This window comes from Staurois parvus, unplaced genomic scaffold (assembly GCF_062004578.1).
Source record: "Staurois parvus isolate SC_StPar_1 unplaced genomic scaffold, SC_StPar_1.0 ptg000209l, whole genome shotgun sequence".
Taxonomy (NCBI): Eukaryota; Metazoa; Chordata; class Amphibia; order Anura; family Ranidae; genus Staurois; species Staurois parvus.
Genome location: NW_028318005.1, coordinates 2219991 through 2245210, shown reverse-complemented (window position 1 = coordinate 2245210; position 25220 = coordinate 2219991). Strand labels below are relative to the sequence as shown.

The 25220-nt window shown below is 39.5% G+C and overlaps 1 protein-coding gene across 1 annotated transcript in view; it reads right to left on the bottom strand.

Moving 5' to 3' along the window:
- Window positions 1-284: 284 nt before the first annotated feature.
- LOC149461099 (protein Wnt-7a) overlaps window positions 285-25220 on the bottom strand; it is a 101970-nt gene continuing 77034 nt past the window's right edge. Inside the window, exon 4 of the mRNA XM_089678689.1 lies at window positions 285-3177. Within this exon, the coding sequence (XP_089534815.1) occupies window positions 2698-3177 (480 nt within the window). The 3' untranslated portion in view covers window positions 285-2697. The remainder of the gene's footprint in view (window positions 3178-25220) is intronic.

Genomic DNA, 25220 nt, shown 5'->3' with positions numbered 1-25220 from the left:
CACAAAATATACTAATTGGTTGAGTATTACTTTTCCATTCCCAGCTCTCCCTACCTACAGCAGTCTAAAGAAGGGGAATTCATTCTTTGTATTGGATTTTTTATTTCTTTTGCAGTGGGAGGTGTGAATCTTCCTTGGAAGAGGTAGCAGTGATGGGACTTTCACTAGAGAGAACCAAGAAATTTTAGAAGCCAGTAGTTAAATTAGCTCAACAATTTTGGAGACCGCCCCTTTAAGAAGTAAATTTTGGTCAACCATCAATAAACAACACAAAAATAAACTGCTTGAGATCCAAGTTTTTATTGTAACTAAAATGGATTGAGGAACTGATATGAGCCCACACTGTAAATTAACTGTTGAATAAAAAGAAAACCCAACAAATTCTGGAAGAAGCCATCTTACACAAGTCATTTTTGCTTAAGTCATTTTTTTTCAAAATCCCAAAAATATTTCCAACTTCCAAAGAGCCATTGGTGCTTTTTCCAGAAAGAGAATGAAATCCACCGTGAACTATAGAGAAGCCATTTTGTCCAAAGAAACACCCATTCTGTACCCTCTTACCAGGACTAACAGCATTGTGCATTATATTTCAGTAGTTAATAAAACAAAAAAAAAACCTTTATAAAAATATTTGCATTTTATTTTTTACCAGCTCAGTAGTCTGACAATAAATTATTTTAATCTAAAATCTATTCTGACATCTTATACATTGATGTACACTGGTCTAACACTGTTTGTGAAATCAAAAATATAATGGACCTAAGGATTAAAAAAAAAAAATACTGTAACTGTTAATTGTGTGTAAGGAGAGTTTTTTTGTATGGCATTGCTATTACGGTGAAATTATTTAACATTGCATATTATTTTTTTAAGGCACAAAGTGGGCAAACGCTCAAAGCAGTTGGCTGAAAAACCTGTAGGCTTTGTATGCTATCTGTGAGAATCAGACAGAGTATGTCAAGTTAGTTTGTACAGTCATAGTCTATAGTCTGTCACTGATAAAATCAAATTTGACAGTAACACAATATAGAGATTTAATAGGCAGCATACGCAGCACATTTGCTAACAGAAAACCTAGAGTTTAATGACTGATGCATGTGGGAAGCAAATTCGGATTTTTCTTTTTCCTCTTCCGAATGGGATCAGCGAGCAAAAATTTAATGCTAATCACAAATGTAAGCCATGTGATCATATGAATGTTAAATGACCTTTGTCTATTGTGTGTATTCTGCCAAAGTGCCTAACAAGAAACACACACGCCATCTATTAGTTGTTAATCCAAAGTTAAAGGGGGAAATAAAGATATATCTTAAGTGGAGGTTTTGATTTACAAAAAAAAATATTTGAAAAGAAATCAGCAAATATTTTGTGAAGTTGTGTATTTCGGACTAAATTTGTACTGATTTTTTCAAACACCGGAAATTTGATATAAGGTGTCATTTATTGAGAAACTGATGATTATGGAATTATACAAGCAGACATAATATAAATAAAATATTCATATAAAAATAGTCTCTTACAAAATATACTCTTTTTTTTTTCCATATGGTCCTTTTTTCCTTTTTTTTTTTGTCTGGAACATTCCAACAAATGGAATCCAATTACTTAATTTAGAAAAAGAAAATAAAAATAAACATAACCAAACAATTAAATATTGATAAATGAGTGTCCAGACAGCTAGCAGCAAACAGCATTAAAGTATTAATGTAAAGGTGTCTGCTTTCACCACGAAAAAGTAAAAGTAACAAGATTATCCCTTGTGCACAGCTATAAGTGGGATTTGAGTTATATATACTATTTACATCTCCAGTTTCCCAAGACAGCATTTTAATTCCCTAATTAATTATATTTGTTTTTGCACAGAACAGTTGCAAATGGCAGTAGGTTTATTTATTAAATAAATTAATATTAGTTTATTCTAAAATATATTGTTAAATATTCATTGCTAATATTTATAGTCCATGTGCCAACGAAAATAATTAATATATATTTATATATATAACAGCGCCTTATAAAAAAAAGAAAAATGAAAGAAAAAAAATTGGTCAGGAGAAATAAAAAACACTACAGCCAATCTGAAGTGGTGGTAACAAAGTTCTGAGCATTTACAACCTTAATCTGTATAATGCACACTCGAAGCGGAAATTCACACATGTTCATTGTTAGCTCATTCTAATCTCCCTTTCAAAAAGGCAGCTGTTTTTTCATATCCCTCTGTTTCCAGGATATATCCTATATTCCAGTATGTCTAACCAATAACTTTTAGGTGTGAACCACCAATGAATATCTGATCCATCTGACTATTCATGTGTATCCAGATAAAGAGAATAAAACAGAACACACGCTTCACCTACTTGTACAACATCACTCAGTTTGAAGTGGGTTCCATTATGGAATGCATAACTGAATGAATTAAGGTATGGAGAGCCCTTTCTATCCTCATCTTTATGCCCCTGTGCTAGTATTTTCTCTCTATCAGAAGACAGTAAGTAAGAATCTACTAGATTGTTAGGCTGTCTCTGGATGAGTGATCGCGATCGTTTTCAAATGAAAGACAACAAGGGCCTGTTTCGCTTGAGCTCCTAAAAGACAAAAGGAGCAATAGGCCTCCAATTTGCGGTACGTGGCTTGAAATTCTGTGCAAATGTACGGCAAAAGTTCCCGAAGCTGTAAAGCATTCTGTTCCAGGATATTTTCTCATTTACAGGTAAACACCTCTGTTCGTTCACTGCATGTGTTACATTTCACATAACAGCACCAGTGGAATTTACAGTTACATTGCCACACCCGGGAGTATTGGTGTGTATTGTACCCTCTCCCACAGCACATTAAGTCACAACCACTGACGTGTTGAGCTGTCTTGTTGCACATGCGACCTTGTGTCCCAACGCTACCAGTCACTGGGTCTTCATCACAATAATTTGGAGATTTTTCAATATACACCAAGTCTGTGTCCATGGGTTTGCGGTAGGACAAAGGCTTTTTAATCTTGAGAAACATTGGTCGCTTATTTCGGCTGGCACGCACTGGCTCGACTTGAACAGCTTCATTGTATTTGTCCTTCAGAATAAATCCCACCTCTCTGAATTTTGGCAGTGTTGTCCAGCATGTTTTTGTGGTGCAGGATCCAGATACACCATGACATTTACACTCCAGTTTCATGTTTTCTTCTAGGGCCTGCAGTAAAATAGGAGACATTAGGAAAAAAATATTACTCTTTGTATCAATTAAATTAATTGTAAAATTCCAACTCATGCAATACAGGTTATTCATTAAAACAATATATGTTGATATGGAGGGGTTTTTTTTGTTTTCTTGAATTTTCTGTATCCTGGCCAAAAAAAATTGACCAATTTATGTTTCTTTAATTTTTAATAAAATAAATATTTGAAGAAAGTCAGCAAAGTGCACTGCTTTCTCAATCCATGTCCTTTTTTTGTTGTTCGCTTACAACATATTGCTTTTCCTACTTTGATCTATCCTAAAATAAGTCAGGCCCAAATATAAAAAGCATGAATTAATAACCAATTTCTTTCTTTTGCCGAAGTGCCATATTGCCAAATCAAAAGTAAGATTTCACAGCATTTGCCTAGATTTTCCATAAAAGATCAGTTCAGTAAAATTAGGCAAAAAAAGTGTAAGGAATCCAGAACTTACATCCCCACAGATTACACACATGAAAACTTGAAACCTGTTTCGAGCTTTGTATGTCTTTCCAAAATGTGGTCTAAAGGTGGCAATACATTGGCAGATGCTTGCAAGCGATATGTATAGGGCTGGATGAAGGTCTGTAGAGCCTTGTAGGCAAAACTTTGTGTGGGCCAACCTCACCCTTTTGGACAGAATGAAAAAAAATACATATGGCTTATCTAAGATTTTAAGTAGACCTATCACAATTGAAGCCATATGTATTTTTTTTCATTCTACAGAGTTCATCGTCCAAGATAAATTGAAATTAAATTACACATGGATACAGACTTTAACAAAATTCATTAGCAGTAGGTAGTACTCTTGAGACTCTTATGGCACCCTAAATTCTGTGTGGAATCGTGTGCCTAAAGATGTATAGTATATGCCTCCATCATTTGATTCCCTCCCTGACCCACATGAGATGAGTCACACAAATAAAGTGGAAATTCAGTTAAACACTAATATACTTAAAGAAGTCCAGGATAGGCACAAAATTACCCATTATAGAAAACACTAAACAGTTAATAAAATTTTGAAACTCCTTACCATTTAGGAGAAAAGTCTAATTGAATTTTCATGACCTCATCTCTGTCATTCAAAAGATAACAGCATCTGCTCTGCCAAGGAGGAGGTGTAACATCAGGGATTACACCATATCCTCTCTTCTTTCTCTACTGTAAAAGGAAACTACGCTTCCTATCATCCACAGGGAATTGAAATTAATGTAGTAGTTTACACTAGGCCTGTACATATTGAATGTGTCTGAGAGTTTCGGTCCACCCACCATGCAAGTGGGGCTGAATTACATCACTGCTTCTTAGAGAAAGAACTACAGACGGGATGTGCCAAGGCCAGTGTCTGGGGAAATAGGAGGCATAGCAGCCACCAGTCTTACAAACAGGAAACCAGAGACAATTAACAGTTTGATTTGAAAATTAATAGGCTATTTCAGAGGAACAACAGAGTGAACCAGAGGATGACATATTCAGTAGTGGTGCACCGAAATGAAAATTTGGGCGCCGAAACCGAAAATTCAAAATGCACTTGGCCGAAAACCGAAACCGAAATGCGCAGTTTTTAAAAATGAATATTTTTTGGGGGAAAAAATACACTTTGATTAAAAAAAAATATATATATACCCCAATTGTTTTGTAAAATATGTAAGAGGATGTTATGGCAAGTAAATAGATACCCAACATGTCACGCTTTAACCTCCTCGGTGGTATGATCATTTCCGATTTTTTGTGCTGAAAGCGGTACCATTTTTTTGCTTGGAAATATGTAGTTTTTTATTGTAGGCTGTAATTTTTAGGAATAACTCACTGAAATCTGTATGAACAAGAGTCTAGTAAACATCCCGGGTAGGATAAAATTTGAAACACAAAATCATAAATTATAATTTAATAAATCATAAAAAATAATAATATAATAATAATAAATGTAATTCAATAATATAATCAAACCAAAAACACTGAAATTTGAAATGCAGAGGCAAATTCGCACATCGCTGAGCAAAGTCGCAAAATCGTTTTCAGTGTCTGATGACGAATTTCCCCACGAATCATTATCACTCAATTCTGCAAGTGGTTCTGATTTACTATCGCTGTTCTCTAGCCGGTCTAAAACTGCTTTTGACGTAAAGGGACGCAGGAAGGGCACAGGACAAAGCAGTAGGGACAAAATGTATGTGAAATGCATTGAAACAGCAATGTTTTACTATGTAATAATCATTTTTTAAAAAATGACGTTTTTTTTAAATTTCAAATTTGCTGCTGCTTCCGGCGCCCATACGTCCCAACGTCACAGGGACCGGAACACTGAAGCCAGATGCGAGCATCGGCCGGAGGAGATGGCCGGGGACGCTGCAGGGGACACATCGTGGGAGCGAAGAACAAGGTAAGTGCTGCAGGGACTCCCTGAGCAACGCCGCATGGTAAGCCCGAGTGTAGCTCGGGGTTACCGTTCTTGGTACTCAAATTGTACCCCGAGCTACACTCGGGAATACCGCTAAGGAGGTTAAAATTGCGCATGCTCGTGTGAAACTGCGGTACTTAAAAATCTCCATGGGTGATGCTTTAAAAATTTCTACAGTGTAAAGTTACAGAGGAGGTCTAGTGTGAGAATTATTGCTTTTGCTCCGACGTTCGTGGCGATACCTCACATGTGTGGTTTGAACACGGGGTCGGGGGCACTTTAAACTTTTAAAAAATATATTTTTAATGGTTTGGGTTTTTTTGCACTGGTCCTTTTAAAAAAATTGTAATCACTTTTATTCCTATGCATGCATCCCTTGTGATAGAAATAATTAGTGACAGGTGCTCTTTATGGAGAGATGTGAGGTCAATAAGACCCCTCATCTCTCCTCTGCAATGTAAAGTATTAGATTTAAAAAAGCATTGATCTAGTGCTTTAAAAAAAAAATGGCCGGTACCGGAAGTGACATCGGTCCTCCAAGGGCATAGAGATGTGTGGCGGCCATCTTTCCTTCACTCATCTCTATGCCCAACGCCAGGATCAATGGTTTCTCAGATAAGACTGAACTACCAAGCGGCGGCAGGCAGACAGGCGGTTTTGAGGGGCAGAGTTTATTTGGTACCTGTATCGGTACTTTTTTTTATTTCGTCCGACAGCTGAAAGGGGTGTTTTCGGCCGAAACGTTTCAGCCACCAGAATTTCGGTGCATCCCTAATATTCAGGGAAGGTAGCAGATCACCAACAAGGACATGTAAAGAAGTTTTTGCCTGGAGTTCTGCTTTAAATCTACTCACCACCCCAATTTTAAACTTTTTCTATCTACCCTGTGGAAAAGAAAGATCTGTATACTTACCTATTCTGAGAGTGCTCCAGTCCAGTCACATGATTACGACTCAGCATCGGCTTTAGTGTAGAGGAAGAAGAGCAGACAACAAATGCCCCATAGTAAGCCTGTGGGTGATGTCATTGTCCAGGCTCTGCAGCTGTTGTCAGCGATCTCTGCTTCACTGAAGCTGGTGCTGGGACCCGATCATGTGACCAGACTAGAGCATCCTAGTATAGGTAAATATACAGAAAGGGGGTGGCAGTAGATTTAGGTATAGTTAGTGTTTGACAGAGTTTCCACTTTAGGTATAACCATAGGAAAATTCAAAACAATGCTGGGCTTGGAAAGAGGTCCTTCTTATTAATGGTTTGTAACTTGCTGCATCAGAGGATCCTCAGCCTCCAATCTACCTTTGGTTCCTAAGACAAAGAGTGACTAAGATGTAAGGAAATCAAAATTAGCGGTCCCAAACAAAAACCCTAGTTCATGCAATGTATTTAATTATTATACAGTCTGCGCAGCGCTTTACAAAATGAAGGTAGACCTTACAATTACAATACAATATGGTACAAGAGGAAACAAAGGGCCCGGCTTGTTAGAGCTTACAATCTATGAGGAAGGGTGGAGTGATACAAACCGTAAGAGCTGTGGGGGGATGAGCTGATGGAGGAAATAAATGGTGGTTTACTAAGTAGAAGCAGGATAGGCTTCTTTAAAGAGAAAGGTTTTCAGGGATTGTCTAAAGGTGGATAGACTAGGAGACAGCCGGAAAGAGTGGGGTAGGGAGGGTCAAGGGTCGGGGTCAGTTTTTTTTTGTCAGGGTTTTTTTTGTTAATTTTTAACCACCTCCCACCCGCCATATAGTACAATGACGGGTGCAAGGCGGTCATCTGACGTCCCCCCATTCTAACCGCGCATGCAGGGAGCATGCAGAGCGGAGTTTGGCAGTGCGCTGTGTCCCTCGGACAGCGTATCACCAATCAACGGAAAGAGCCGAAGATGTCGGCTCGGTCATGTGATCAGCTGTGTCCAATCATAGCTGATCACATGTAAACAGGGAAATGCCGGTTATCGGCATTTCTCTCCTCATGAGCTGTCACGCTGACAGCTCATGAGGAGAGGAGAGCTGATAATCGGCATTCCTCGGAGGTGACATGTACACAGATCATCAGAGCACTGATGATCAGTGTGCCCTGATGATCTGTGTAGCCCCAGCAGTGCCACCTGTCAGTGTCCATCAGTGCCAGCTGTCAGTGCTCACCAGTGCCACATTTCAGTGCCTACCAGTGCACATCAATGCCACATATCAGTGCCCATCTGAGCTGCCTTTCAGTGTCACCCATCAGTGCCAGTCAGTGCTGCCTATCAGTGTGCGTCAGTGCTGCCTATCAGTGCCCGTCAGTGCCGCCTAACAGTGCCAGTCAGTGCCACCTAACAGTGCCAGTCAGTGCCGCCTGTCAGTGCCATGTATCAGTGCTGCCTTTCAGTGCCCATCAGTGTTGCCTGTCAATTCCCATCAGTGCCACTTACCAGTGCCCATCAGTGCCACCTATCAGTGTCCATCAGTGCAGCCTATCAGTGCCCATCACTACAGCCTCATTAGCGCACATCAGTGAAGGAGAAAAATCACTTATTTACAAAAGTTTATAACAAAAACTAAGAAAAATTTTTTTTAGTGGTTTTTGGTTTGTTTAAGAAAAAATAAAAAACCCAGAGGTGATTAAATACCACCAAATTAAAGCTCTATCTGTCACAAAACAAAATGATAAAAATTTTATATGGGTACAGTGTTGTATGACCGCGCAATTGTCATTCAAAGTGTGACAACACTGAAAGCTGGAAATTGGCCTGGGCAGGAAGGGGGTATAAGTGCCCTGTAGGCTAGTGGTTAATTAGTATCAGTATCAGTTAGTGACAGGATAAAAAAAAGCATATTGTACATTACTGTTTCTGGGCTGTACTACGGGTACAAGCAACAACTGACACACACATGTGGTATCGCTGCGATCATCAGGAGCAGAAGAAATTATTTTGGGTTGTTCTTTGGTGGTAGATTATGGTAGTAACAAGAAATATACAGCTAAATTTAAAATGTTTTTTATTTTTTGTACTATTTTGGGACAGTTTTACTTTGATAATAAAAAAAAAAAATCGGGAGATATCTATTACCATTTACAACCAAATGAAAGCCCAATTTGTCCTGAAAAACAAGCTATAATCCACCTGGATGCACAAAGTAGTTGTGATATGTACAGTTTTGCTAACACATGTCGAGGTTGCAAAATTGCACTTAGGAGTTATGATTTGTTCTACCCTTAGGCACGAAGGGGTTAAACTTCCTAAAACTGACTAATTAAAACAGTTTTCAGTGACTGGGCATATGAAAGAATCTGAATGTTAAGTCCTAAAACATTAATATGAGAGAGACACACATAGGTAAGGTTTTTACACGTTCCCTTACTTAGCTCTACTTCTGTTGTCTTCAGCTGAAGTGTCGGGAATCAGATGTCAGCAGACAAAGATCTGAGAGTTGATGTTCAGTTTTCATGCACTGGGCTTGATTTACTAACACTCATGCACAGATGCAGGAACACAATTTGGTGTGGGCAAGCAAATCATACACTCAGAATATTAATAGTTATTAAGCATCTCTGTTCTCTACAGTGGCATGCCTACAATACAAATGTGGCTTTACTCAAACCTTCATTGTTCAATGATTATTATTATTATACAGTATTTATAAAGCGCCAATGGTTCGCTCAGCACTGTACATTACAAAGGGGGACAGAACATGTGACAGAACAATACAATACAATGCAAAACATGAGGGGATTGAGGGCCCTGCTCTTTCGAGCTTACAATCTAGGAGGGAGGGGATGGTGGCACAGGAGGAGATAGCTGTGGGGGATGGAGTGGTAGGAAGAGTGGAGGAGGTCGGCAAGTTAGCAGGGGGTGGGGTAGGCTTCCCTGAAGAGATGGGTTTTCAGGGTGCGCCTAAAGGAGAGGAGAGTAGGTGATAATCTGATGGGTTGGGGCAGGGAGTTCCAGAGGATGGGTGACACCCTTGAGAAGTCCTGGAGGTGGGCATGGGAGGAGGAGACCAGGGAACTAGAGAGGAGGTCTTGTGAGGAGCGGAGTGTGCGTGCTGGGCGGTACTTGGATATTAGGTCAGAGATGTAGTACGGGGCAGTATGGTGGACAGCTTTGTATGTCAGTGTTAGGATTTTGAATTTGATCCGTTGCGCAATCGGAAGCCAGTGGAGGGATTGGCAGAGGGGGGTGGCAGAGATGGAGTGGTTGGAAAGGTGAATGAGTCTGGCAGCCGTATTCAGGATCGACTGTAGCGGGGATAGCCAGCGGCGAGGCAGGCCAGTGAGGAGGGAGTTGCAGTAGTCGAGTCGTGATATGATGAGGGAGTGGATGAGCTGTTTAGTGGTTTCTGGGGTTAGGAACATGCGGATTTTGGCGATGTTGCAGAGGTGGAGTCTGCACGAGTCTGCAATGATCATAGAAAACTAGGAGATAGGCAGTGAACATCAGCGTACAATTTGCTACATAGGTTCAGGAATCATATTCGTGATGTGCCTGCACATTTGCACATACATGCTAGCTTGCCATGCAAGTGTGATATAGCATTTATCCTTGCTCTTGTTCATTTACTTTATTTGATAGGCCCCACTGTCTTCCAACTTCTGAGTGTGCATAACAGTGTAAAATACCAGAGCTGATTTCACCCCTCCTAAACTAAACAAGTAATTCAAAAATGACATTTATGATGCAGTCTGTCACTAACAGTAATGCAGCAGTTTTGTTTTTTTTTCCCCCATGTAACATTTTATGCACTGATCCTGCCAGGAGATCCGTTGATTTTTCACTTGATAAAGTTGTTAATTCTGTAGTAAAATCACACAGCAGCATTGTCACTTGGTGGACAAATTGGTCTTAAGATGGCCATACATGGGCAGATATTAGCACAAATGTTTGTGTAAAAAATCTTGTCAGTACATCCAATGATGCCATTCAAAACATTTTGGAATTAATGGAGCTTCCCAACCAAAAACCATATTATCTGCTAGAATTTAGTTTGTTACAAAAATTGTTTCATCCTGCTTCTTCAATTTATTTTGGCACTACAGTCCAAAACGATTGTTGATTTGACCCCATTAACTATTAGAAGATCAAACAAATTTTTTTAATTCTTTCAAACTTGGCCAACTGTAGACACTTTTAGATGGACATCAAGTAAGCAACAAATAAATTAAACCCTATTAACAGTTTTTAAGCATTTGCAGCAACATTTTTTAAAGCTTTAAACCATTATTATTATTATACAGGATTTATATAGTGCCAACAGTTTGCTCAGCACTTTACAATATAACGGGAGACAATACAGCAACAATACAGTTGCCATAAGAATCAATGCAGAGTTATTTGGTTTGTCTCAACCCCACAAACTTCAACTTTTCCTAGAATGTTGGGTCTGCATGTAAATGTGTGGGGAAATATAAATAAAGTGATTATCATTATTATATGAAATAAAAAGGAATTCATAGTGTGACAATTATTTTTACAGGTACCAGAATACAATATTTTTCACTTAGTGATCCTTTAACTATGGAAAACTCTTATCTGGCAGTTTCAGGGTTTAGGAGATGATGTGTGACAGGCAGTTGACAAGACAGAAAATGTCAGGCTTCAGGTGACCTCTGATTCTTGACATTCAAGCTGAAAGTATAGCTGACTATTGGGAAAACAATAACCTTTAATAGGTAAGCCTAAATAGTTATAATTTCATAAATCCAAAAATGATCAAATGTGTATCTCCACATTTGTTGAGAAAAAATAATCTCTGGGTGATCTATGTAAATTGCAGGGATCTCGACAGACTTTTTCTTCTCTGAAGAAATAGCTGTTTGTTTTTCCATGTCCTTTGCAGACTGATTCTGAATGGGAGGATTATTTTTGTTTATTATATTCAGCTGGTGTTGTGATGAAGAAAGTAGAAGTAGTTTACTCTTGCAGAGTATCTCACTAAAACTGAAATTCTATTGCAGGGGATACCTAAATTTGACTTGCATCTTAGTGAAGACTTCTGGGAAAATCAGTGAGCCTCTTAATCGAGCAGGAAATTACATTTCTCTGGAAGTTCTGCACACTAACTGTGTACAGAACGCCTCCAAGTTGCCATAGTTCATGAAACTTCACAGAAAATTACAGTGGCTGCAGACAAAAAAGGCAATTTTTAATAACATTATATTACAATAAGACATTTGCAGTAACTGTATATGCTATATTATTTTTTTATCTGCCATATTTTTACCTTTACCTTTTCAATCATTCTTGATAAGAAAACCATTCTCCAAATAATTACTGTTCCCCTGTTGGGGCCCTTGGGAATGCCTAGTATGTCTAGGTATGTGGGAACTTGCGACCTTCTCCCCTTCCTCCTGTGATGCTGGGCTTAGCACATGAGCAATAAATCACCAGGTCTAAACACTATCGCATAAAGGCAACCGGGAAGGTTATTATACCTGTGAAAGATCTGAGTCAATTCAATCATGAGCTTACAGAGGCCCTTCTACTCAAAGCCCTGGCAACTGAACAGACCTGCAAGGGAGCAGTATAAATTATAAAGAGAACCTGTCACTAAAAGGGTAAAGTGACAGATTCACTTTAAAGGAACCAGAGGCACCATAGATTGCTATAATAGCTGTCAACTGTGTGTATGCAATGACAGTTAGGAGACAAGTCATTCTAAAGGAGAAGAGGAGTGAGTGGACGTATGGTCACATGTTTAACAGACCAGAGAAAAAAAGAGCAATTTTGATTTGCCTATAAAGCCCATATCCTGGAGTACAGTAGTGGACACAGGTAACTTAATCATACACAATGAGTTAAAGGTTCGTATCAACTGAAGGTATGAGCCTATAATCCATGATGTATGAACTGACTATGTCCTGTACTGCATGATTAAGATAGAATGTCTGTGATATACGGACTAAATTGTTGGAAACTCTTATTAGCTTCTAATTGGGGTGTTTGTACTGGTAGGTACAGATACAACACCTCCTGCAGTCAGGGACCCAGATCAGTAGAAGGCCGATAAACCAATATAAAATATGATATATGGAAGTTCCTCCAGGACCGATCAAAGGTTGTGCGGCTCTGACAAGAAGCTGGGGAAGCGCAATACAAACTGTAGTAAAGAACACAAAAACATAGCACACCAACCTTGCACATTACCTCAGTAAGCAATTAGTAGATTTATTGATATAGAAAATATACTCACAAGAGTAGCAGTATAAAAGGCATATAAAATCCCAAAAACGAGTCCCTGGACTGGAAGACACATGCAAATGGCATCAGGAGGGGAGACTCTCAGGATGAAGTTGACACGTTTCGAAGGGGAGTTCCTTCTTCATCAGAGCTCTAATGAAGAAGACCTCCCCCTTTCATTCATCCTGAGAGTCTCCCCTCCAGATGGCATTTGCACGTGTCTTCCAATCCAGGGACTCGTTTTGGGGATTTTATATGCCTTTTATACTGCTACTCTTGTGAGTATATGTCAGGGCTCCAGGTATGACCAGAGGTGTGTGGACTGACACAGGGAAACACAGACTTCAGGTATAGCGTGTAACACAATATAATTTATTAAAGACAACACAAACATAAATATGTACAACCAGGTGCAATAAACCTTAAACTAATAGGTACCAGTGCAGTCAGGGCTGGAGAGGTGGAGTGGTCAGGCAGGCCGAGCCCACAGCACGGATTTCCTCAGGGCACGGGGTCTAAGTCCCAGCCTGCTATTCACCAGGGCCCCTGATGGTGGGGATGGACTTGGTGCAGACTGGAACCAGGTCGCGACCCCTGAGTGCGTCCGGCTGTGGTAGCGAGTACTGGCAGGGGAGTGCAGGAACGGAGTCTGATGGGAAGAGGCAGGCAGACTTACTAGAGGTGATCCGTGCAGGGTGGATGGATCGTCGGGTGAAGTAAGCATAGTCAGACAGGCCGGGTCAGTATTGTGCGGGCAGCGTGGTACAGGAGAAGCAAGCAGAGAATGGTCGGGGTCACAAGCCAGGTTCAGCAAGTAGCAGGCAGCGCGGTACCGAGGATCAGGCAGAAGGATGGTCAGGCAAGCCAGGGGTTCAACAGGAGACAGTCAGCAGAGGTCAGGATCAAGCAGGGTCAGCAACGAGGCAGGAACACAGGATACCAGGTACAGGGGCTCATGGGAAACATACACCAAGGCCCTGATCACAGGCCTGGTCATTCCTTAAATACACCTCCTGCAATCAGCCCAGGTGTTGGCTGACGACAGGAGTGAGCTTCTGGCTGCTGAGAGCACCCGCTGGTCAGCCCTGGTACTGCAGCCCACACGGCAGGTGAGTCCCACCTCCAGTCCTGAGTCCATTCCTGACAGTATATTTTCTATATCAATAAATCTACTGATTGCTTACTGAGGTAATGCGCAAGGTTGGTGCGCTCTGTTTTTTTATTCTTTACTACAATGGGTATTTTCTCCTAGCAGAAGGGAAAATGAGGACCAAAAAGGAAGAACAGGAAAAATGAGGAGAAAAATGAAATAGTTTAAAACTAATGCATGTATCCCACATAATAAAAACTCAAGGTACACTCACACTTCAAAATGTACAATGTCTATTTGGTTAAACAAACATGCAGCTCTTGCAAATTGTGTTCTTGTTTCATTCTACTTAGCTTGGTTTTAATGTTATTTTTAGGCTCAATGTAACTGTATAAAATAATAGAGAACAAAGGGGAAGCAAATCTTAGTGCTGCTCAGCCAGAATTTAGCTAAGTACCCAGATGAGCTGCGAATTTAAACTGTCAATATATTGTCTATCCATCCATGTGTTCCTAATACGCCTCTTCCAAAAAGCATCAATTTCCTAGCCACGTATTTCATTAGCAGCCAAGCTACAGACAATGGCTATGCTCTGAGGGAATAAACAGTTTGACTGGAAAAAGCTGAGTGTGCTGCTAAAGTGGATCAGCAAGCGAAAGAGGCCACTGTTCATGGAGCTCCTATGCGGTATCACACAATATGCCAGCTGAGTCAGGAGCTTGGTGAGCTCAGAGCATTCTGGGTGTCACATACCTGGCATGGTACCACTGTACAGATTTGGTGTCCCTTCTAAACCGTTAACTAAGGAAATGTTCTCAATACAGCTATACCTACTGGATCTATTCAAAGAAACAACACATGAAAAAAAAATAGCTGTAGTAGTGTTTGCCATGTTTCATCGGAAACCTTTCCTGCTAATTTTTCATTCTGCAAATGCCAGTTGTCTTTAAAGACGAAATCCAGGCATGGTATGTTTTTACATAGTTACATTGTTCCAGCATGGTCCAGTGTACAGTAACTATGTATATACAAATCCTGGCAGAGGCCCCTGAAAGCTGGAAATCACTGAATTAGACACTCCAGTGATCTCCACTTGCTTCCGGTCCCATGCTGAGCAGCTAGTCTGATGCATTGTGAACACTGGAGGTTAGCTGCTCGGCATGAGCACTATTCAGAGAATGCTTTACATTTTCTAAATAAATGCAGAGCGTTCTCTGATTGGACAAGTTGGATAGTGTGACTGTGACAACACTGCCCCACATATCCATCTCTTCCAATCTTGCTGTGCATTAATTAACCACTTCCCGCCTGGCCATTGTATATAAACGGCCGGACGGTGGCAGTGCAGGGACGGGTGGCCGTTAATAAACGGCCTCCACGCCCCCTGCTTGTGGGTGCTCCCTGGGAGAACGTAGCACCGTGATCCGGTGCCCGCTTGTCCTCCACACACAGTGGAACACCGATTGTTGTATGGGACCTCTTTGGGAGGTCCAGATCATGTGATCACTGATTGTCCAATCAGTAATCACATGGACAGTAGTAAGCAAGATGTCACTTCTGACATCATTGCTTACTACGTGTGAAATCTGTGAATGATCACAGAGCTCACAAGGTACAAGGCTATTCACAACAGCCTTGTACCACGTGACAAGTTGTGACCAATCACAACTCACACAGTATTTCTCAATGGATGCAAGAATGCAGCCAGAGAGGAGAAATGATTGCTTTTACAGCCTTTATGGGTGTAAAAGCAATCAGTGTAAAAAAAATAAATAAAAAAAGAAAGCTTTATCTGTCTCATAAAAATGCTAAAAAATTCATATGGGTACAGTGTTGCACGATCGCTCAATTGTCATTGAAAGTGTGATAGCGCTTAAAGCTGAAAATTGGCCTGGACAGGAAGGGGGTAAAAGACTTGAAGTGGTTAAAAAAAGATGCACAGTAATCTCAGAATGGTGTTCTTTGCTGAGCCACCAACCTCCAGTGTTCACAATGCATCTGGCCATCTGCTCAGCACAGGACCCTTAAAATAGAGGAGATCACTGAAATAGTGATGTCTACTTCAGTGATTTCCAGCTTCCATGGACATCAGCCAGGCATGGTACATACATAGTTACATTGGTCCAAGCTGGACCAATGTACAGCAACTATGTAAAAATATAGTAAGCCTGGAATTGATCTTTAATGCTGATCCTACTTCAACCCACCATAAGTTCAGAAAATAAGGACTTCTGACTTTGCTCTAACCTTCTTGTTCTGGTTCCAGGTCAGTGACTCTTACCGGTTGTGATTATATTGCCAGTACTGTATAGTATACTAAAATTCATATGTTTAATTAAAGCCCAAAAAATACCCCTTTCGGTGCCCACCATCCCCCCACTGCAAGGGTCAAATGCTCATTACCTCTAGGGGTTAGAGGAAGAGACTGTACTATTTACCTATCGCCGTGCATATTTGCCAGCACACTATGGATCTTCAAATAACGTCCAAAAGTTTTTTTTTGAAAGTGATCACATCACAGCAGAAGAGTGCAATATTTCGGGGCATGTAGGAACCCTTCATTGGGCACGTGGTAAGTGCATACAATGACACAAAGACATTTAAAGTACCATCCACCAATTATTTACCTTGTCCTTTGCTCTGGCAGGCTTTGGTGCTCTCCTCTTCTATATACTAGGCTGTGGGTGGTCCCTCAGCATTATCATGAATGATGCAGGGCTATTAGTCCTGCGTTGTATGAGAAAGAGGGGAATGTGCAATAAAAAAGCCTTCACTCTAGTCAGTGTACAGCACACTAAGGCTTTCTTAAAACTGAAGTTATGCACATGTCCCATTCCATGACATAGCCCAAAAATGAGAGGATTACTCCTCATTTGTGGACAGTGGGTAGAGCCATGCATTGTTTTTTGACCCTCTGGTCCAAGAACCTGATCCAGAACCACTGATGTATAGTGAAAATATAGCCTGATATTAGAGAGTAATTTATTCCAAACTGAAAACAGCTGTTTCAGGCTATTTGGGCGTCTTCAGTGCAGTGTATGGAAACCATGGCTTCTATGGAGTAGGGCTTTGGAGCCAATGAGGAGCATAACCATACAGGCTATGGTGAGAAGCGATTAACACAATTACATTTTGGAATGATGCATGTGATAACTTCTGTTTTTTAACCACTATAGGGCACTTTTACCCCCTTCCTGCCCAGGCCAATTTTTAGCTTTCAGCGTTATTGCACTTTGAATGACAATTGCGTGGTCATGAAACACTGTACCCATAAAAACATTTTATCACTTTTTCCACGCAAATATAGCTTTATTCTAGTGGTATTTATTCACCACTAAGTTTTTTCTTTTTGGACAAAAAAACCCCCCAAAACTGTTTTTTTTTTAAAAACACATTTTTCTTCATTTCTGTTATAAAATTTAGCAAATAAATAACCTTTTTTCATAAATGTATTCTGTTACATTTCTATGGTGAAAATAACCCAGATTAGTGTATATTATTTAGTCTGTAGGAAAGTTATAGAGTCCCCAAACTATGGTATATATATCTGCAAATCAATCATTCCAGATGTACAGACGGCCAATCTAATTTCTTGAGGCCCAAAAGCTCCAGAATAGTACAAATACCCTCAAATGACCCATTTTTGGAAAAAAGACAGTCCAAGGTATTTAGTAGGAGGCATGGCAGTTTTTTTGAAGTTGTAATTTATGTCACAATTTTTTGAAAATGTAGGAATTAGGAAAAAATGTGTCAGAAATTTTTTTTTACATGTTGTCACCAGTCCAATACAGTGTTATCATATAACTGGTGTGGTGGTGCTCAGAGACATTGATTGATGACAGTATGTAAAATTAAAAAAACAAAAGAGCAATAATTAAATTTTATATTTTTTCTATTATTGTTTTCTTTTTATTACTTTCTTTATAATTTATCTTACTATTTTTTTTCAATACACTGTGACCAGAGCAATACAATGTTACAATAGTAACATTGTATTACTCTGGGAAAGTGATCAGGATATTTTTTTACATATTATGACTGCTAATACCAATGTATTTCATTGATATTAGCAACCATTTTTACTAATGAAACTGATTAATTCAGTCTTTTGTTATGATTAGCTGTGATTGGACAAAGATCATCACATGGTACATATGTATATGTATATTGGTCCTGTCTGTACCATGTGACTTCTGCGACCAATCACAACTAACAACACAATTGTATGCAAGGATGGCATGAAAGCAAGCCATCGATTGTTTACAATTGTCATATGGTCTGCTGTGATTGGTCACAGTGGTCACATGACACTGGCAGTGGGCCGATGTAGTTATCAGTCATCGGCTGTGTCCCGTGGACACAGCCGGTGACAGATCACACTGCTGTGCGGCACCTTCTGACAGGACGTCATATAATGCCCACTCAGATGGAGACGTGTCTTGCCCAGCTGTCAGTCTGCTAAAAGACCTTACTGTGGTACAGGGGTGGACTGACAACTCATGGGGCCCCCAGGCAATAGGGGATCATGGGGCCCCTGTGTCCTTGCCCAAACTCAAAAAAGCCTATGAAAAAGGTACCAGCGGCATCTCATGGGGCCCCCTACTGACCCCGGGCCCTCGGGCAGTGCCCGAGTTTACAAATGGTCAGTCCGCCCCTGCTGTGGTACAAGTTTACCCAATGAAGCCTGACTGGCAAAGCATGTATCAGATTGAAGAATACATCCATCATATATCATCCAGTCTCTTCCTTGGATGTACTGAAGTAGTGTACATATTGCAGAGTATTTTAAATTTCAAATACAGGAAAGCCTAGTACATACGATCAGAAAATCGTACGAAAAATACTGCTTTCGAAGCGATTGTAAGATAATCTGATTATTTGAAGGGACAAGCACAAAAATGTTTCTCCTATGATACCAGACCGGCGATTTTTGTTTAATTAGTATAGTTTTCATCCAAAAATGCAATACAAATACAATACATTACTTCACTTTAGAATTTTTATTGTGTCGGTCAAAAATTTTCGTAACTTTAGTAACCTCTTCATCAGCATGACTAGCATGCAAAACAAAACAAAAAACGGACAATCATTCGTCCAATATTCTCATCATGTGTACGGGGCTTAAATCTGATAGTAGTTTCTGATTTCTAAAGGTCAAAACAAAATAGCTTTTATTTCTTATCTTCCAGTAAATAACTTTCTTATCTTTCAATCAGTAGATTCCCATCAATTACATATCACAGGGAGTGTTTTGTTCAGTGAATGTTAAGGTGAATTTAGATATTCTGAGTCAGAACATAATAATTTCCCAATATTACTCATTATAATAAAATGTTCCAGACATCTAAGTAGCCGTATAACAACATAAAGTAGTTTGTCACCTTTCTCAAATCCTATTACTCGTTTTATTTTTCATTAAGATGCACACAAAAAAAAAAACATTACAAACTGTATAGAATACAAATGGCCATTTAGACGATCTATAAGATCCACTAATACTTAAATACTTTTCATGTACAGAATAATGTCATGCCTCACATATACAAGAACAAAAAGGTATGATAGTCACTGGGCAGCTAATGCTATCCAGAAAGCTCCGGGACTCTGAAAATGTGGCAATTTTAAACCTACAATTAATTCAGTCTTTTTCATTTAGGTTAAGTTAGAGTGGGGAAGAGTTATAATTGTTACCAGTTTTTGTTTTTGGATTTTGGTTTGTGACCCCAGTGGGGAGATCCTGTCCATTTGACAGGAGTGATTGTGAGCAAGACAGGAAGACATAGACCGTACTGTCAGCAGTTCTAACATTTTCCTACTAAGTGTCCCCATTGGAGAGATCTTTTTATTTCCTGTGCTGACAGGAAGCAATAGGACATTCCCTCAATAGTGACATATGCTGTAATCTTTTCCTACTTTATCCACATAAAAAAAATAAACCTTTTTCTGGAGGTATACTTTAAATTAGTGCCAAGTTTTATGCTAACTGCAGTAAGATATGTGCCTGTGTGAATGAAGCTACACCTTTAGTCCATGCTAAATATACAGAGTGTCCCAACAGTTTGGATCCATGTGCACTGAAATTTCAGAGAGATTTTCCAGCCCTGTAAAGTGCAGCTGGTCCAGGAACTGCATAGTAATGACACAGAAAGGCATATGGAATAATGTGTCTCTTACAGCGAGTATCAAAATGAGACTAAATTATATCCTTTTTCATCAAAAATAATTCATACACATCCACTACAGCCCTGTATTCTATTTTTCATGCAATTGGTTTTTTTCACAGTTTTTTTGCTTTCTTGTAATGTCTTCGATGAGCTTGAAAATTTGGTGGAGGCTAGCAGCAATACAAGGTACAAAAACATATGAAGTGTGACAATTTAATTTCCAGAATGCCCACAGCGTAGCTTTGTGGTGGCGAGTAACACAGCTTTTCACACTCGATCGAGCGTGTTCTGACATATTCTAACTTCTCCTGGGTCGCAGACCAGTCGGATCAGTCTTTATGGAGTAGTAGAAGAAATAACATGACTTGCGCTGTTGCCAGAAAATGAGTGACAAGAATCTGAAGCAGTGGATTAACATATTTTGCCTAAAATTGGCAAAAATGCGAGTGAAACGTTGCCTTTGTAACAAAAGACTTATGGTAAACATTCCGTGAACAAATCAAGTGTTTTTGAATTGCATAGGTGGTTTAAGACAGGGTAGCAGGATGTCCATGATGAAGCAAGAAGTGGGCAACCAAAAACACAAAAGCCGGATGCAAATGTGGACATCACAGCAGGTCACATGACAGTTGTATACAATGGATGGCTTCATTCATGCCATCCATTGTATACTAGTGTCTAGCTGTGAATGGTCACAGCTAATCACATGCACATGTCATGTGATTAGCTGTGGCCAAATCACAGCTAAGCACAAAAAAAGAAACAAAAAAAAGAAAACCCTGAATGAATCAATGTCATTCAGGTAAATGCTTGCTTATAGCAAAGTAATTCTTTGCTATAAGCAAGTTGTGTAAAAAAAAAAATACTGATCACTTCCCCAAAGTAGTACAATGTTACTATGGTAACATTGTACTACTTTGGTCATAGTGAAATATGAAAAAAAAATCTTAAAAAAAATTTTCTTTTTTTTATAAAAAATAAAAAAAATAAAAAAAATATATATATTTTTTCATACTGTTACCAGTCAGTGTCCCTGTTCACCGCCATGCCAGTTATATGATGATGCTGTACTGCACTGGTGACAGTATGTAAAAATAAAATAGTGAAACTAATTTTTTTACTTTTTTCATTTTCCGAAAAATTATGACAAAAAAAATACAACTTCAAAAAACTCACCATGCCTCTTATGAAGTACGTCAGACTGTCTACTTTGCAAAAAGGAGTCATTTGGGGGATATCTGTACTGTTCTGACATTCTTGGACCTCAAGAAATTAAATTGGCTGTCAGTACTTCAGGATTGATCAATATTCAGATCTATACCATAGTTTGTGAACTCTATAACTTTCCTACAAACTAAAAAATACATCCTAATTTGGGTTATTTTCACCAAAGACATGGAGCAGAATACATCTCGGCCTAAATTTATGAAGAACAATTATTTATTTGCAAACTTTTATAACAGAAACAAAGAAAAACGTGGGTTTTTTTCCAAATTTTTGGTCTTTTTTTGTTAATTCAGCAAAAAATAAAAACCCCAGCGGTGATTAAATACCACCAAAAGAAAGCTCTAGTTGTGTGTGTGAAGAAAATGATAAATTTTTTGTTTGGGTACAATGTTGCATGACCGCGCAATTGTCATTCAAAGTGTGAGAGCGCTGAAACCTGAAAACTGGCCTGGGCAGGAAGGTGTAAAATTGCCCAGTATTGAAATGGTTAACAGAGGATTTGGGAACTAGAAGATTTCTGCAAAAATTATGCCTCAAATCTAGACAAAAAATCAGAAAGGACGTTGTCTTCTAATTTCATCTGATCTTTTGAAGAACACAAGGGTGTTTCTTTTTTTAAAACCAGAATTTAGTGTCACTTTTATGGTGTTTTACAATGATGAGGCCTACTTTCCGCTCAATAGCAGTGTCAACCAGCACAATGCACATAACTGGCCTGAAAACAATGCAAATTGGCTGGCTGAGGCCATTTTCAAACTGATTCATGAATAACTGAGCCATATTGTTTCTAGTTACATTTTTTTCCTGTCTCTCAATTAGATGAAATTCCTGTGTTGGAACAGCATAAAATGTGGTTTTGCTGTTACTGAGAAAAATTACTTAAATCAAACTTTTCCTAACATGTGGTTCAGAATGCAATGTCCAGTTCAATGGCCTCTTGGATCTCCAGAACTAACATTACCCAACTTTTTCTGTGTGCAACTGAAATCAGTAATCTATAGGTATTTGCCCAGAATAATCAGACTAAAAGAGGATCATCTCCGAATGTAACAATATTAGTTCTGCTACATGAAGAAAAGCTCAACGTTCTTGTATTCAGCGTAAATTGTTGTGAAGCCCAATTTGAGCATTTACTTTAATAAAACCTTTAAATACTTTTTTTGTCTGTGGATCCAGACTTTTGGGACACCCTGTATGTGATAAATATATCCTTCAGATGAGAACAGAGGGATTTTTTGAAGCAACTTAAACAGTCTGATAAACTATCCTCTTTAGTCTTTTCAACTATGCAACAAACAACTCAGCCTAGAGCACCGAGCAGGATCATACTTGCTTACATTCATATCATAGTATTTTGTGCTTGTCATAGATGTCTCAAGAGAGTCACAAATCTTTCAGAATGACAAGCACTTCACTGTGTCGATTCCTAACAAGAGTCTGGCGTGAACAAAGGCTGTTAAGAATTCAATGAAGTTGTTGTAAAATGAAATTATCAATGGTATTTCTGTCTTTTAAGTAGAATCATCATCTTTTAAGGTGACTCTGTTGCCAGCTTCAGAAAAAAAAAATACTCTATGAAAGAAGACTATTTATACTTACCTGTGTGTACGGCTGTATTTTCAATCCTTGCTTTTTTAAAGAGCAAATGCAAAAAATAATCTTTAGCATCTGCAACACTTCCATATATGTTGCATGCCTGGTCCCCTGCTGCAACTCTATGGTTCCACCTGCCAGCTGCTATGTGACTAGTGCATCCTGGTTGGTGTAATCATTGTGCATGGTGGGGGCTCAGGTATCTGATATACAAGAACATGTCTGATTGTCAGGAATGGACTTGCCAATAACGGTGAGACTCACCTGCCTTGTGGGCTGCAGTACCAGGACTGGCCAGCGGGTGCTCTCAGCAATCAGAGACTCACCCCTGCAGTCAGCCAAAACACCTGAAGCTGATTGCAGGGGTTGTATTTAAGGAATGGCCAGACTCACAGTCAGGGCCTTGGTGTGTGTTTTTCCATGGGCCCCTGTATCTTGTAACCTGCATTCCTGTTCCTGTTTCTGCCTGACTTGTTGCCGACCCTGCCTGATCCTGACCTCTGCTGACTTCTCCTGTTTGATCACTGGCTTGTGACCCTGACCATTCTCTCCGCCTGCTCCTCCTGTACCTACCTGCCCGATAGTTATCGACCCGGCCTGCCTGACTACGTTGTGCTCTATATGTGTATGTACCTGTGTATCTATATCAGTTTAGGTTTGGGTTTGTTTCACCTTGTTGTATGTATTTGTGTTAGCTTGGGGTTTGGTGCACTGCCTTTATATTTGTATTGTTAGTCTCAATAAATTATATTATTTACTATATCTGAGCCTACGTTTCCCTGTGTCAGTCCACACACTTCTGGTCACACCCGCATCCCTGACACTGATACTAAAAATGATGCCTGCAGCTTTGTTCGGCAAGGGTAGGAAGATTCATAGAACGTGTGGCAGGACAGGAAAGCATAAATAGTCTTTACTTCAAGGGTTCTTTTTTATATTTTAAATTGGTGACAGAGTGTCGATAACCACTTGCTGACCATTGAATGTACAAAAACGTCTTTCCTGCAAATGGTCATAATAAGCATATGGATGCAACTAATGGTGAGTGCATGCAATGTTTAAGTCTTGACATGTTTGGTATCCGTTTACTCAATGCACATGATTTTTTTACAAAAAATTGGGTATTATACTGTGTTTGTGTAAAATTCAGTTTAGTGTATTTTTTCCTGAAAAATTGCATTATATGCATATAAGGTTTTGGGTTAATTTTCTAGCAAAAAATGTGTGAAAAATATTTCAAAATTGCCCTGGACAGCAAGTGGTTAGAGACAATTGAAAGATAATTGAACAGCTACTGTGCCCATTCAGGCCAAAGTAACAGTATACTTGCTTTCCCTTTGCCCATGTGAGCAACGCAATGGCACACATGAGGAAGCAGAGGCACAGGTGCACTTTAAAGTTAAAAAGTCATTTAAAACTGATATCTTAGTTCTGGCAGAACTAAGCCTAATCAGACATGGTGTTTCTGACTGTCAGGAATTCTGGCAGTGAGATCTGTGTATCTGAGTTCTCCTGGCCACCCATCAGTTCTGACCTTTATAGTAGGGCCCTCATTCCACTTTCTAAATGTTTCCTTAAAGGAACACTGAATTTTTATTAAAAAAGATATAGTATATGCAATTGTTACAAAAGCCACTTTCAAATTTAATGTTAAAAAGCTAATAATCAGCTTATTGTTTCAGTCTGCAGTCACTATAATTTTCTAAAATGGTAAATGCATTCAATGCAATTTGGGCATTTGGGGCCATTTTATACTCCACTAGGTTATGCAGTGGCCCCAGAAATGTCATTTCCTGCTTGTAAGGCTGGCTCACTAGTTTTGTCTGCACTGAGAAGTCATATTTCAGGTATTCTATGCATGAGGAATTTTATTTTTGGTGATATTGTAAAGGAAGTTAAAAAAACAAACAAATATGTTTTTCTTACCTGTTCTGTGCAATGGAATTGCACACAGCAACCCCAAACTTCTTCTCAGATCCCCCTCCCCCCTCCAGCACTACTGGCTCCTCCTCTTTTGCAAGTGCCTAACAAGCTGCTTGCTATGGTGGCGCTTATGCAGCCTCGATCCTGAGCTGTGCTGCCTGGGTCCATAGACACAGACAGCGTGGCTCAGCCCTGCCGCCCACATCTCACAACTGACAGCTGCGCGAGCCAGTGGCTCCCACTGCCTCATCAAAGCCTATAAGAACGGCTAGAAAAGACAGAGCCTCTGCAGACAGGTAAGTATAAGGGGAAGTGAGGGAACAATACTGATACCTTGCAGGGAATGCATTAAGATAAAAATGATTGGTTTTAGAACCACTTTAAGGCGTGTCTACTAAAGGGATGAACTGCAGCTTTCTTCATTAGTATACTGAATTTTGCTCACATGGTTACAATG